We start from the raw sequence: 15,052 nt of genomic DNA, 5'->3' as shown, positions 1-15,052 counted from the left end.
GTGTTCACAGGAACTGGAATGACTGCACCTGTAAACAGGGTTTATGTACAACTTTCACTAATTTCTTGTGGGGCTCCTAGGTTAACGCGTTGTCCCTCAACGGGGCCCAAGCTACTATAATATAAAACACACAATTTTTCTTTATTAAATTTATTTGCACAAAATGAAATTTTTTTTAAAAAAAGATAGTTTTTTTAAAAAACGGTCTAAATTTAAGGAATACCATCTATTGGTGGAATTTTAGTTTTCACATTGTGGGGGAATTTGATAAAACTATTTTATTATTTTTAGGAATACATTTTTTGCTGGGATTTTGCTGTAAATCATTTGAATTGCTAACTTTGGATTTAACAGTTAAACCAGAATCTGCTAATTTTGATTTTTGTAAGGAATTTCCAGATGTAGGTGATTTTCCTTTGTTTTTCATTGGCTCCCACACAAAGCTTCCATGAAGCTGTTACAAAAACAGTAAATCAAATGATCTTTAGTATTAATAAAAGTGTACAGGTATCTGCACTTTTCTATATAAAGAATCAACAAAATAAGAAATATCCATCTGCACACAATCCAGTATTATGTGGTTACAAGTTGTGCATAGTGCATTGTACAATTTGTGACATGTTAATGTATAATATATGCTATTGAAAGTCCTTGCATTACTGGTTTTCTACATACATAGATTAAAGATAAGAACAAGCTAAAAGATTGCTTAAATGGTTTGCCCTAAAATTTTTATTTAAAGGTTTGCCCTAAAATTTTTATTTAAAGAGTTCGGGCCACAGCTCCCATGGTTGCACAGTTTTTTTTTCATAAGAACAAAGTTGTATGTTTACTGATGCTAAATTAACATCTAGTTTGTGAAAATTTGTTTCAATTTATAAGTTATGAACGTTTAAAAAATCAAATTTTAAAGTTTTGAAAAAACATCACTCACAGGCACTGTGATGTCACAATACAAGATTTCGTTATTGGGGAAAATTTGGACCATCAGGGGTTTATTGTTTACTGATATAGTTTTTATATAGATAAGCATGTTAAAATTTTCTATAAGTATTATTTATACTTTATATGGCTTCAGGGGGAAGGTATTTTCTAGAGATCAGTGTATAACCACATAAAAGAGCCTGCCAATTTTAAAAAACATTAATTACCCATATTTCCTAATTTAAAACAAACAGAAAAAGCTATGTCGACGTACACTACTCCGTCTTGCGGCAAACATTATTTCATTTTCCGCTAACAAAGCCTAAATCAGCAGATAAATAATAAATAAGAATAGATTGTGACGTAATATACACATAGTGACATAGGCGCCGAACTTTCTAAATTGCAGGGTAGGCGCAATAAATATGACGTCATAATTATGACGTAACATTGCATTACCAGTGTATCGCACGTTACGGTTGGAATATTTACGTTATCTTCTGCTGTATAGTGGTGGTTTTACATAGGCCTATTTAGTAAATCAAATTTCCTATGTTTATGATTGGGCTTAAACACTCCCTTCAGAATTTGTTTGCATAATTTCGTTACGTGGCGGCGGGTAGCGCTATAAGAAAAAAGACGCACGTCAAAGTAACGATCGTTTGTAGTTGATTTAAATTAAAATTCTGTGACTTAAAATCAACTACAATACGACTGCTTTTAATATATGTAACTGATTGCGCAAGTTGTTGCAATCGTTATCTATATTATCGTACCTACCTGCTGACGAAAAGATCACTCGTCTCCCGAGCCAGACTGCAAGGATGGTAAATCGGCAAAGTGACAAAATTTACAAACGGGCATAAATTAATTTAATATTTTATTGCGTATTTTGACACCGGCAAGCAGCTTAGACGAGGAATTGGGTAATTCGTGATCGTAGACAATTAATTGGCAACCAAGCTTTATCTGAACAGAAATTTATTCACATGCTTGTTGCGTTCACGTGCGAAAGAACTATTCATTGTAGACGAGACAATACTTTACCCAATGGCAAACGTGAAAAAGCAAACATTCAACCCGCTAAATACTGAAAGTGTGAATTCCTATTATGACGCAAATAATCAACGTGTGAATTGCAATTATGTCGTAATCAATTGCCAGGTTTAACAATCTCTATTATGATGCAATGTATCCACGTGTGAATCCCTACTATTTCGTAATGAATATGCTGCTTGGCTGGGGGAAAATATTGTAAATGAAATATGGGAAAAGTATTAAGCAGCGCTCCTTCTAGAACAGATCTTTGTTGATTATACTAACTTTTTTTATTTGTCTCTTCGATTACAGCAGCGTAGCAGCGTAGATTTAGAAATATTTCAGACGAAAAGGCAGGATATAGTGACAAAACAACAGTTGTTAAAACACGCTTACAGTTAAAAGCAGATTATTGCGGCCTACATTGTTTAGAATGCGATACAGCTTAAAAATTCTCGTTTGTTTAGCAGCAATATTGTTTGTTAATCTGTATTCTAATGCTGGGATAGAGGGAGTAAAGCAAACTTGCGTTAGCAAAATAATAGTAATAGCTTAGGCTCTCCAGAAATATGCGTATCGATTGTTGGAAGGTCTTTCTAGTGGGGATTTATTTCAGCCGTTGCTGTGAACTGAGCTAAATATGGTTCCCAAATTTTATCTATACTCGCGTACCACTTTTTGGTTCATGCAGAGTTCTCAAACCACTTACATACAAAACTATTGAAGGCTCGTGAACGTTTCAAAAAAGTCGCCTGATTGTGATGGTGTCGCTAGTGACGCACCAATGAGTGAATTTTTTGGCACTTTTTAAAACGTTTTTATAGCTAAATTTAATATTTTTACCAAAAAATTTCACATATGACATTTATTATGTGTAAATTTTCATTTAAAACCCTTTGTAGGTGCTAGTCAAGACTCTTTAAATTGGCCACTAATCAAAGAACCCAAACAACAATAAAAAATGTTCAGGAACTTTGGTGTATTTTCAGACAATACACCAGGAATTAACTACATGGCGAAATATAGTTGCTTAAAAACCAATAGTGTAGAGCTCTCCTGAATCAAAGGCCTGTATTACATGGTATTTTGGCTGTATATGTCTAACATAAGATACATTTGTTTTGCATCTTACCTTTCCACGATTAGGCTCATTCTGATGTAACCGGCAATTGTAATCATGTCTGTAGGAAATTCTTTCAAGTAAAACTGCAGAATCTTTTTGTTGTATTGATATTGCTTGAGGGGCTGAAGTAAAACAGTAATTTTAAGTTTTTGCATTAACCAGTTTTACTCACAGCTTGGATAATCTTGCCATTTAATAAAATGTGCCTACCTGACAACAGAAATCTAGTGAGTAAGTAATTTGTTGGATGTAACAGCCTAACAGACCCAGTTGCTTTATAACTGTTACATTTAGCCCGTTCACAAAATAAAAAATAAAGAAGGCATACCGCTTTTTTTTCGGAAAAAGCAGAAAATATTTGCAGAGTCACTTTCTAAAAAGAAGGCAATTTCGGACCAAATCGCGAGGTGGTCCAGACAAGAAAAGTCTTGAAAATAAAAGGCATTTCATAACCCCCGCGTTAGTTCATATTTAGCTTTGAGGTTGCGGATGCTTGTTTTACTATTTGCAGTGAGCTTTTAGACAATGTTAAGTTATAAACTAGTTAAATATATATGGTTTTCAACCAAATACGAAGTTTCAGCTAGAAATAATAGGTTTTTCTGTCTTTAGAATGCATTTAGTATAAGAAACAGTACCGTATATAGTTTGTACAAGATGTTTCCAGTTTGGCAATGAGAAAGAATGTGTTGTGCTACTGAACAATTAATAATAAAACTGTTCTATTTCAGATGTAGTTAAAATTATGAATTGGTAACTAAAAAATTTGGTACCAGTTTCACATTAGGCTCTTAATAAGGGGTTAGTGGTTTGGGGGAGTATTATTCACTAGCACCAAAAAATTGAATGTTGAAACATTAACTTTAAAATATTGATCAAAATGGATGGTGGACAGGGAGCACATTAAATTTGTGTCTTGATTGCTACTGGACCAAGAGTTTGTAGGAGGTATGTTTGTATATGCCATGATCTTGGAGTTTGTGTTGTGAAATGTAATACAGCTTGTTTTGTCTTTTGTGTACATATATGTATAATCAAAGCAGTTATCATTAACTTTAGATGCCTTTAAAAGCAGATTATGTTTTACTTTTGTACATGAAATGCATTTTTGTTATTGTTTTCATGGAGTTCTGTTTTGTTTTACTTTTCAATAAAACTAAAAACTAAGAACTTGTGCTGTATTACAAATTGATTCAGCAGGCAAAAGTGATTTCAAATTATAACATGACTGAGTAAAAGCAGATTCTATTTTTCATTTTAGATTTTATTACCAAATTAGTGTTTATGATGGTTTCGACTACTTTTGTTTTTTGGCAGTAGTAATTCTAATTTCAAAATCACTCATAATTATGTGAAAATATTGATTAAATGTATTGCGTACATATGGGGAGAATTAAAATATTCGATTTCGACGCTTAAGAAAACGAGGCTAAATGGCCATGTGAACGCACATCAATTTTGGCCAAAAGTTGCCTCTTTTTTAACCTTGCCTAGTTTGGAAAAGACTCTTTTTTGTTTGGCCATGTGAACGGGCTAATTATATATAGTTGCTTTAGTAGACCAACATATTTTAAGTTTCAGATCAAAACAGCAAAGCACGTTTAATGTTAATTTTAATAATTTATTTAGAACTTACGTATTAGTTTTACTGGTTTAGCAGAACTGTGTTTTTGGTAATCTGCTCTTTGCGTTGTTGAATATGAATAAGGTGGTATCACATGTGGTTCATCATATAACTGGTGAGGCCACCAATTTTGTTGATCAGATTGACTTCCGCTGTTTGCCATTACACAAATTGGCTTGTTCAGTATCCTTCAAAAAGGGTATTGGTCAACTGCCCTTACTTTACACACAATTACTTTATTGCAAATAAATTATATCAGTTGAGATTGCATTTGCCAATTTCTTTTCTACGTATCTAGGATTTACATTTAAACTTCATTTGTTGGTTTCATGTTTTTGACCTCAATCCTATTTCAATTGTTACTTTAACCTTAGTAAATTACCAAAAGGAAACTTGCATGGTATAAATTTCTGAAAGTTCCGTTGAAAAATGATAGTAAAATAACTACAGAAATAACAAGAAACCTTATACATATGAGTCATGATTAAACAATGCAGTTAATAATTATTCAAAACAGATAAATATGAAGATTGAAAAGTTATAAAATAAAAATCAGATTATCTATAACTTCCTGCATGAAGAATTTAGCTTCCGAATTCTTTGTTTTTTTATGTTTTAAGCAATTTTTCTACTTAGGAGAAAAAGCTGTGCATTGGTCATTTGTGATCGAGAATGCCATAGGCATACAAAACCTTAATAAGAGCAAATTCGCGCAAAAATGTATACCCACAGGCCACAATAGTGGCAGTAAACGAGCATTAAATGGAGTTCTATTTAATTATGATTTCAGATACAGAATAAAACAAGTTCACATACTTGACATTATGACTTAAAAATCGACTGTGCCAGGGGTGTGGACAGTTTCTTCTTTCTGGTTCACGGGGATGAACTGAAACGTCATCTACGCGTTTGATGATGACAGGTTTGTTTTTCACAGAGGCGTCACTAATTTCACTATTAAATATCCGGTACGAATTCGGACTGGAAAAAATTAATATATATTTTGCATCTATTGTTTTTCAGTGTCTTCTACTGCTTACCTGTAATGAGTTGGAACTGTTTTCTTTCGTTTCATATGTATCTCCATACCTTTTGCTTTACGTGAACATTATGAACGTTATATTTCACTGTGGATCGAGTGATGGTTGTGTAACTCATTAGCGGTAGATTTCCAAGACAATTTAGCATACCGGTTGCTAATGGAAACGCTTTGTAGCACCACCTATCGTACATAATATTTATAGACAAGAGATCAAAGATCTAATGCGTGAGCACGTTTAAAACTAATTAGCTTGAACTCTTTACTATAGCGGTCGACCGAGCTCGATCAAAAACCAAACGGGAAGTAACCAACAAAGCGGTTTTTAACTGCCATCGGTGGCTGTGGAATAGGTAGAATGCATTTATACATGTATTTTAACTCATAAAGACCTATGACTCAGCGATGATGTCCGGCGCCGTGGTAAAGTGGTTAGCGCTTGCCTGTAACCCAGAGTTAATGGGTTAAAGGCTCGACGCTGCTACCATTGTGGGCGTATGTGTCCTTGGGCGGGACACTTAATGCAATTGCTCCAACCCAGCGGTCGCTAATGGGTTGTCTAAATTATCAGACATACATAAAAAAAATAATAATTACCCACAAAGTAACATACATGGTAACTCGTAAGCTGGCACGAGTGATAACGACTGTCGTTTTCCGGCCACGCGAGGATAAAGTAAGTTACATTCATTCATTCATGTAGGCTATATGAGGATTGAGTGATTGGTAGAGAATATGTGTAAATACGATGTGTACAACTCTCGCATCCTTGTTAACTTGCCGTCGCTTAAAAGCGCTTGATTCCGTGAATTTAGATAAAACGTAATTAGGCAGTAATTAGGTAATGTTAGAAGTTAATAATATCCATATGATGTTTAATTAAAAATAATGCTTGAATTATGATAATACGATATAAGAGTAGTGCATTTAATCCCTACTTAAATGGTAATAGTTTTCAGTCGTAAATTGTTGTATGCATTTCTTATTTCACCAACACGTGTCCTCCCAAATTTCCAGACAGTGTTTCCGCTATGTTAAAGTACATGAGAAAACATCTTTCCAGCGTGATTGGTTAAAAGAATTTAATTGGTTGGTATACAGCGCTGTAAAGCAAGGGGGTTTTTGTAAGTTCTGTGTGATATTTGCACCAAAATCTGTTGCTGGTTCAGATCTCGGGCTGCATGTACAAGTAGCACTTCCTGGAGCACAATACTGTGCAGTTGGGAGAAGGGTTCAAGCAAAGAATATCACCTGGCGGCTGCAGTTAAATCGGACAGTTTTCTTAAAACCTTAAGTACTGGTACAGTCGTCGACAACTTAAGTTCTGCCAGCCAGCGACTTTTAAATTCCAAAAAAAATATTTAGAAGGGTTTGCCTCAGTTATACACTTACTTGGAAGGCAAAACATTGGCTTTCGCGGTCACCGTGATAGTGGACCGCTTTCACTGGATTCAAAAGGCAATGAAGGCAAAATTGTAAAGCCATTCTAAATTTATAGGTAGCGCGCGAAAACTCCAAGATTATCACGTGTATGCAGCAGGCTCCCAAAAATGCAATTTATCTTAGCTGGAAAATACAAATCGAATTTATTGACCTAATTTCAAAACAAATTCGAGAAAAAGTTGTACAGGACGTCAAGAAAGCCGGAATTTCCTCAATATTAGCAGATGAAAAGGGCGACGTCACTAATTCCGAACAATTGTCTCTGGTGGTGCGATACGTCCATGATCTTCCAGATGATACATCAGTGTTAAAAGACAGTTTTTTTAGGATTTAGTGAAGCTGATGATTTAACGGGGAAAGGCCTGAGTGTATAAATACTCCAGTTGCTTACACAATGTGAGGTTTGAAACCCGATAAGCTTAGAGGGCAGGGCTACGACGGCGACGCGTCTATGGCGGGAAAAATAAAAGGAGTGCAAGCTGTGATATCTAGGCAGTATCCGTTAGCTGTCTATGTGCACTGTGCCTGCCACTGTTTAAACCTGACCTTATCCTCAAGTGGCATTCCAACCATACGGCGTCCAATGAAAACAATTCAAGATTGCACATAACGTTGTTACGTTCCGGTCCTAAACGTACAACAGCATTACGCAAAGCCATTGAAGTAATTTTCCCCGAATATAACAAGACCACCCTTGTTGCCCTTTGTACTGTCAGATGGGTTGAACGACATGATGCTGTGGTGCGCTTTGTAGAGCTGTTTCCGGCAATTGTGCAAAGCTTGCACTCTTTAGAAAATGACCACGACACTAATACATCAGATAAAGCGGAACTGCTTAGCTGCAGGTTGAAATCTTTTTGACTTCATTGTATCCATTGCCATTATAAAGTTTGTGTCTGGCGCTATGATGACACTATCAGAAAAATTACAGAAAACAACCAATGACCTTTTCACGGTCTGTGAGTTAAAACAGGACCTCAAGCGCATGTTTGAGTATGTGCTTGCAGACGATGAAATTAAAACATTTGAAGATGTTCACCATCAAGCTTGTAAAATCGCAGATGAAAACTTTATTCGAATATCCAGCAAACACTTACGTTCAAATCCCAGGGGCGAAGATATTAAAGGTTATTTTTATGAAAGTGTATTCCGGCTTTATGTGGGTTCTATAATATCTGAACTTTCCAGTCGTTTTATCTCACATTTCCGGAAAGTAGCAAAAATATCTAATGTTATTCCGGTAAATAACGCAAACTGCAATATCACTTGTCCTAGCGACGCGAAGGCTCACTTTGATGATCTTATTGGAATGTACAGCATCGACTTGTGTTATTCAGCAGACGTTGTGGCGCAAGAGATTTTCATGTGGGCCATCAAATGGAAATATATTAACTTTCTTGAATTGCCGGCGTCTATTGACGAAGCTCTTCCTCATGCCAAACAAGAAATGTCGTTCGTACATTTTTAAAGATTTTTCTGACTATACCTTGCACGACTGCGTCAGTGGAGAGAAGCTTTTCTGATTTAAAAAGAGACGAAATAGTTGTGGTGCTCAGAGATTGACTGGGATTGCAATGACGGCTTTGCACAGAGAAGTGAAGGTATTACAAAGAAGTGGTTGAGAAATTTCTTGTAGATGCTTCACGTAGAAAGGCACAAATGTAACCCGAGTGTGTTATGAGGACAACTTTATTTATTTTGTGTTTTTTTCATTCAGTTAATACCTTTTAAACAAAGGTTCATCGTTGTGTTACGGTTTGGGTTAGGTTTAATTTTCGTTGGACGATTAATACAAGTTTGTTGACTAAATGACAGTGTGTTATTTTTCAGTGTGTGTTATCGCAAGATATACGTGAATATGTTTAGTTAACTTTAAGTTCGAACCTACTTTGTTACCCGCATTTGATTTACCGTTAATCGTATATAAGTTTCGAACCTACTTTGTTACCCGCATTTGATTTACCGTTAATCGTATATAAGTTCAATGAAGCGTGCTGTATTTGCGTTCGTGCGTTTAAGTTTTAGTTTATGTGCCTTTAAGTTTATGTGCTCTAACATCTAGCCAATCAGCGCCGCCCGCATCACTCGGGTTTGGCTTACTTCCTTGGTTTCCTATACGTCCTTTAGTTGTAGTTGCATTGACTTTAAGTTTAGTATGCACGTTTACAGCCAGCTTTATATATTCGCTTTAGGTTTATCGTTTCACCAATTATTCTTTCCTATTCCAGATGTATAAGTTATTAAATCCAAAATGATGGTATCATATTAATAGCCGCAAACAGTTTGTAAGTACTTTGTTGTTCCTTTAACGTTGCGTTATTTAATCGTTCTTATTTTGTTATACAGAAAACCATCCGTTAATAAACAAATCAAAAGGGATGCGTTGTCTAATGCGGCAACAATAAAAGAAAATTAACTGTCATAGAAGCTTGGCGGTTATAGTGTGGCATATGCGTCTCGAGCGCGAAACGGGGACGAAAAACCCCTTTCGTACGCGAAGTGTGCGCTGCTCGTAAACCGCCCGTTTCGTGTAAGAAAAAATCGCGCTTGCCCCCCTAGTGGCGCCCCTGCTTCCAATATCACCACGTTCTCGGTCGGGGAATCTGTGCTTTTACGCGACACTGTGCTGAGTAACAACGAAAAAAAGTTTCATCTGCCTTTCAAGGGTCCATTCAAGGTGGTAGAGGTTGTCCCACTGGTTAATTACGTAATTATGGGCAAGGATTAATCGTTTGAAGAAAAGTCATGGTGACTTTCAGGAGGAGTGTGACAGCGATCAGAACCGAGCCGAAAATTTAGAACGGCCACAGCGAAGAAACTTCCGCTACAACCTGGCGGTTACTGATATCATAACCAGTTAACATCCGGTTTTGGAAGCACAAGGGCGACAAAGTCAACATGAGCAAAGAAGATCACAACGAACATCACGAAAACCGGCCTATTACCCCGAAGTAGAAAGACGTTGAAACTTATAAACTGTTATATAGTATTCTCACGTCACCGTTTGAGGTTTAAACGCTATGCTTTGCACATTTTATTCACATTCGTTTTTTCTAAAGAAAAAGTTTGGAACTTTATTTCGTCAGTTTTGTAAATGCTTCTCTCTATTTGTTGTTTTTTTCCCTGATTTAGTTTAAGCCTACTTTGTTTGCACGAGTTTTAATTAATTCGAATCCGTGTAGTCGTTACTCGCTACCAGATTAATGTTTAATTGTGTGTTTTTGTTGATGTGTTAAAAGAGATCTAGTATGTGTGTGTTAATTTGTGCGTGTATTTTATTTTTTGCACCTATATATGTATACGTTTTCTTATTTGTGTTCACGTAACTTTCAGGTCTGTGTCAGGTGACACAGACATTTGAAGAGGGGGGAGATTGTTACAATGTCTTTGCTCGTATCGTTTTAAAAACCCGCCCTATGTGCCTTGAGCCGTATGCGCTTCTCCTACTCTTGCTCCCCTTCAAATTCCCTCCCACGTTTATTAGTTTCTTAGTCTCTGACGCAGTGCGTGGTCTAAGTGGGACGTTTCTTGTTTTTTAATGCAGTTTTATATAACAATACGATTTTATCTGACCACGGGTGTTTTACGAACCTGAAGACTATACAGAAGTGTAACAATTATATACTAAAATAAAACAAAATGACGAACTGAAGACGAAAAGGAAAACGAGTAATTTATTACCAAAACGACGTGGTGTATACATGTTCCCTACGAATGAACCGAATAACGAACCACACATCACTCGCCAACAATCGACACGACCGCAACGTAATGTTCGACCACCTTCGTTTTTTTGGGGAGTTTTCGGTCATGAAGGGATTCCTCTGTTTTGTATTTATTTTACACCTGTGTGAATTTGCAAACACCATTTTTATGCTAAACTAGTAACAATAGTCGTCTATCTTGATACGTGAACCCGCTGATGTCGTTACGTGACACTTCGTTACCGCGATTTTGTAGTTGTATTTTGCAGTGCTGTATTGCCTTTTCTGACTTCTTTTTTTCGTGGGAGGGGGGGGGGGGAGTGAACTAATCCTAGTAATTACTGCATAGCTCCTGGGCGATTGTACAAATTCAAACAATTCGCAACAAACCCGAAATAATACTTGCTGTCCATTTTCCTTTTTGCTTTTTATTTGTTATTATGACGTTTTTTTTTTGTTTTTTCAATGTTTATTTATACTGTGTTGTGTATTAATGTAATGCACTTGTTTTTAAATCCTATAAGTGTGCACTCGAAATTGTTTATTATTGTAAACTTCGCTGGAATTTCTTTTTGGGGGTTTCGTTCCATCATGCTCCAATCTTTGGAATAATCTTCTTTAAGGCCGACCCCTATGTACGGGTTGTGTCCTTTATACACACACTTTTCTTCCTATTAATTTTCTCATTGTAATGTCTGTAGGGTGTAACGGTCACGCCTTTCATCCAAAACAATATTCCTTTCTTTTTTATCAATAAGCGTGTTTTAACAACTCTTGTTTTACCGTTACTACCCGTCTTTTCGTTTTTTTGTCAACTCTCTTGTTCTTCGTTATCGTGACCGAAGAGACAAATAAATTTCATTTATTCATTCATAACTCATTAAACTGTGCACAATAAACAAAGTGATAAAGATCAACTGGCACTGCAGTCGACGATATTCTTCCGCGTGACGTCACATCTACGCCTAAGGAGAAGGTGCGCGGCAGTCTAGATCGAAACTCACCAAGCCTCGAGGTAATGCCTACAGCAAATCATCCGAGAGAAGCAGTACTTGCTAAGAATATAGAGGCAAGTAGCAAGTCGGGTCAAGTGAAATTTAGACCAAAAAGGCCACTATCGAGCCCGGAAGAGTGTAACAAAGCCAAGATGCACTCTATGTCAGTATCAGTGAAACAAAACTCCCTGTGAGCTGTCTAAAGTGCAAAAATGAAGGATTGTCCACAGAGAATGCTACGTCATACCACTGTTGAGGTTGCTCGCAGGAGTTTGTCGTGGCTCGCACTTGTTGCTCAAATGACCTGTTTCTGGAATCAGTGGAAGTAGAAGATACAAGCTGCCCTTTATGCCAGAGGAGATTGAAGAAGATGGCTTGCTGCAACACCTTTCAACCAAAGTATCGATTGGACGACGGCTGCTACGAGTGCGTCACTTGTCAAACGTATTCTAGACTTTGAAAATGATCAAATTTTAGCTGTTTCGGCAATTGTAAATGTTCAAATTTTAGCTGTTTTGGCAATAGAAATACCGTTAAAGCTTGCAAAAATATTGCGTGTAAAAATAAGCTAATTAACTGTGAATGCGGGAAGAGGCATATCGAAGAACTTGACTACGAACCATTTGTGTGTCCTTGTGGGTGTGTTTATAGATGTGAAGCATAAATATTGATTTAGCAAATCTGGACGACTTTTATTTTAACTTTTTAATGTCACTTAATATCGCTATTTATAATGTGGCTGGTTTGCGGGATAGCAAAAAGCGCAAAGCAGTGTTCAACTTTATCCGAGGTGAAACGCTTAATTTTACATTTCTAGAAGAAACACACGGCTGTGCAGTCTCTAATAAGCTATGGGAAAGGAATGGGGAGGACAAATTGTTTGGGCTAATGGGTCAAACAGAAGTAGAGGGGTGGCGATACTTTGCAATAAAAAGACTTCTTACACTTTAGGAAAGCACTAATGCAGACCCAGAGGGAAGATATATCCCCATTGAAATTCGAATAGAATCTCGAACGCTGCTGCTGGTAAACATATACGCCCCTAACAGAGATGACCCGATATTTTTTGAAGATTTATTCCAAACAGTTTCTCGCACGATAACCAGCACAGATATAATTATAGGCGGTGATTTCAATCTTACACTTGACCCGCACTTAGATATACATAATCCAAACGTCTAAAGAAGCCATAATGCTCGAGAGACTGTCCTGGAGCACATGCAAACTCTTGGACTAGAAGACGCGTTTCGATTAAAAAACTCGCTACCAATCTAATCCATATTCAGCCGGTCGAATTGATTTGTTCCTACTACCCCAACAACTCGTGCAAAAGTTAAGTAATTGCGTTATTCGTCCAAGCATTAGATCTGATCACAGTCTTGTGATACTGTCCAGGGTGAAGGGTTTGTGGAAACTTAATAACTCGTTACTGCAAGATGAAGCGTCAGTTACTGAAATACGGAAACTAATCAGGGACTTCGGCGCAACCAATCCTCGCCGACATGTCAATGCTCATGTTTGATGAGACACTCTAAAGTGTGTGGTTCGTGGAGAATTCATCAAACTAAGCGGACAATATAGAAAATCGATACAGAAGACTCAGACGAAACTAGAAAATAAACTAACCTCTGTAGAATCCGAAATCACCGATGCTGGGTCCAACCCAGAAGAAAGTCTTCTGGAACATAAACAACAATTGCGTAACAAACTGGATTGTTCAATTGAACATCGCACACATGGCGCTATAATAAGAAGTCGTGCGCGCTGGGCCGAGAGTGGTGAAAAATGGTCATTCACGTTTGGTATGGCTAGCGGACGGTTGTCCGCAAGGGCAGCACCCGAAAGGGCCAGCTTCGCTCAGATGGTGGCAGCTAATACACCAGGAATAGCGTTTAAAAGGCCAACATGCCTTATGTTTAGAACGAACAAGCTCTGTTAAAAAAGGCAGGTTTTACAAAAAAAAACAGAATAGCCGGCATTCCAGCAGTGAAAGGCAACAAAGTGGATGTCACCTGTGTTACCAGGCAGAATGTGCTGGATCTTTTCGAAAAGTTAACGACACAGTAAACGAAATTTACGGCCTTCGACTGTACGAATCCGACATTGTAAATATAGTAATAGGATGGGTTCCAATACCCTTTCCTGAGAAAACGCTGCTGGAACACATAGAAAAGGAATATGGCTAACCAATTAAAAGCACTCACAAAAATCGATAAAGATGGGATACATAACAATGAAAAGGGAAGATTTGGAAAAAAAAAACGATTCCCAGTTATAACCTTGAGTTTTATGTATCATACTTTGGCCAAAAGATCACATGCAAATATTGCACAAAACCTGGTCATAAACAAGCAGACTGTAAAGAGAGAAAAAGCGACTTCCCTCGTCTTGAAACTGCCATGCTCGAGCAAGAGTCCGGCCTGAAGCTGAATACTCCGACAGCCAGTGCGAGGCTACCTGACGTCAGAGATAAGAACGCCAGCCCGCTGCCTTAGGTAGCCCGTGACTCGCAGGAGGAGGCGTCAACTGTTATGGAGAGCGAAACAACCGCTGCTCGAAGCAAGAGAGCTTATCCCAGCCCTGATGACGTAAGGAACACTAGAGCCAAGTCGGCTAGCGTCAGTGAAAAGAAACTACCGGTAAACTGCCCAAAGTGCAATATGGAAGGGCTCACCACACAGAACAATCAGAAAGTTACTTCTACTGGAGCTGCAGCAACGAGTTGTTGATATTCAAAGTGTGCTGCGGAAGCGACCTATTCCTCACAAGCTTCGATAGTGAAACAACTGTATGTCCAGTATGCAAGGAAACTATGCTACTGATGCCGTGCTGTAAAACGGTACAACCAGAATACAGGTTGGAAGATGGAGCATACGAATGTGTGAACTGCCAAAGGTACTCCACACATTGTAAATGCAATCAATTTAACGTTTTTCTTGGTAAACCCTTAAGTAAAGCTTGCACTAACGCTAAATGCAAATGTCGCCTAATCCACTGCGACTGCGGAAAAAGGTATATCAAAGAAATATAGCCACAAACATCATTTAAATGTAGCTGTGGTTTCGAATATGAACACGATGTTGATATTGGTGTTAGAAAACTTTAATAACAACTTTCCAATGACTGTAAATTTTGCAACCTTTAATGTAGCAGGCTTAAGAA

The 15,052-nt window shown here is 37.4% G+C and overlaps 2 protein-coding genes and 2 pseudogenes across 3 annotated transcripts in view; 2 read left to right on the top strand and 2 right to left on the bottom strand.

The window, feature by feature from the left end:
• LOC149724194 (uncharacterized) overlaps positions 1-15,052 on the bottom strand; it is an 84,022-nt gene that overhangs the window by 12,807 nt on the left and 56,163 nt on the right. The gene's annotated exons all lie outside the window — the stretch shown is intronic.
• Positions 135-5,932, bottom strand: LOC149724200 (ciliary microtubule inner protein 6-like). Of its 2 annotated transcripts, none has more exons than XM_089893295.1 (5): positions 5,750-5,931; positions 5,526-5,690; positions 4,722-4,897; positions 3,095-3,207; positions 135-454 (listed from the first exon to the last, which is right to left on the bottom strand). In XM_089893295.1, exons 1-5 carry the CDS (start codon positions 5,794-5,796, stop codon positions 248-250), a joined length of 708 nt encoding a protein of 235 aa, XP_089749421.1. In that variant the 5' UTR covers positions 5,797-5,931; the 3' UTR covers positions 135-247. The 2 variants fall into 2 exon arrangements, with proteins under 2 accessions (XP_089749421.1, XP_089749422.1); XM_089893296.1 differs by lacking the exon at positions 135-454 and adding an exon at positions 1,889-3,018 and having other exon boundaries at positions 5,750-5,932.
• LOC149724199 (uncharacterized) lies at positions 8,099-13,817 on the top strand (annotated as a pseudogene).
• On the top strand, positions 12,624-14,996 carry LOC149724198 (uncharacterized; annotated as a pseudogene).

The sequence above is a fragment of the Ciona robusta genome, unplaced genomic scaffold (assembly GCF_009617815.1).
Source record: "Ciona robusta unplaced genomic scaffold, ASM961781v2 AP042738.1".
Taxonomy (NCBI): Eukaryota; Metazoa; Chordata; class Ascidiacea; order Phlebobranchia; family Cionidae; genus Ciona; species Ciona robusta.
This window is presented reverse-complemented; position numbering and strand designations above follow the sequence as displayed.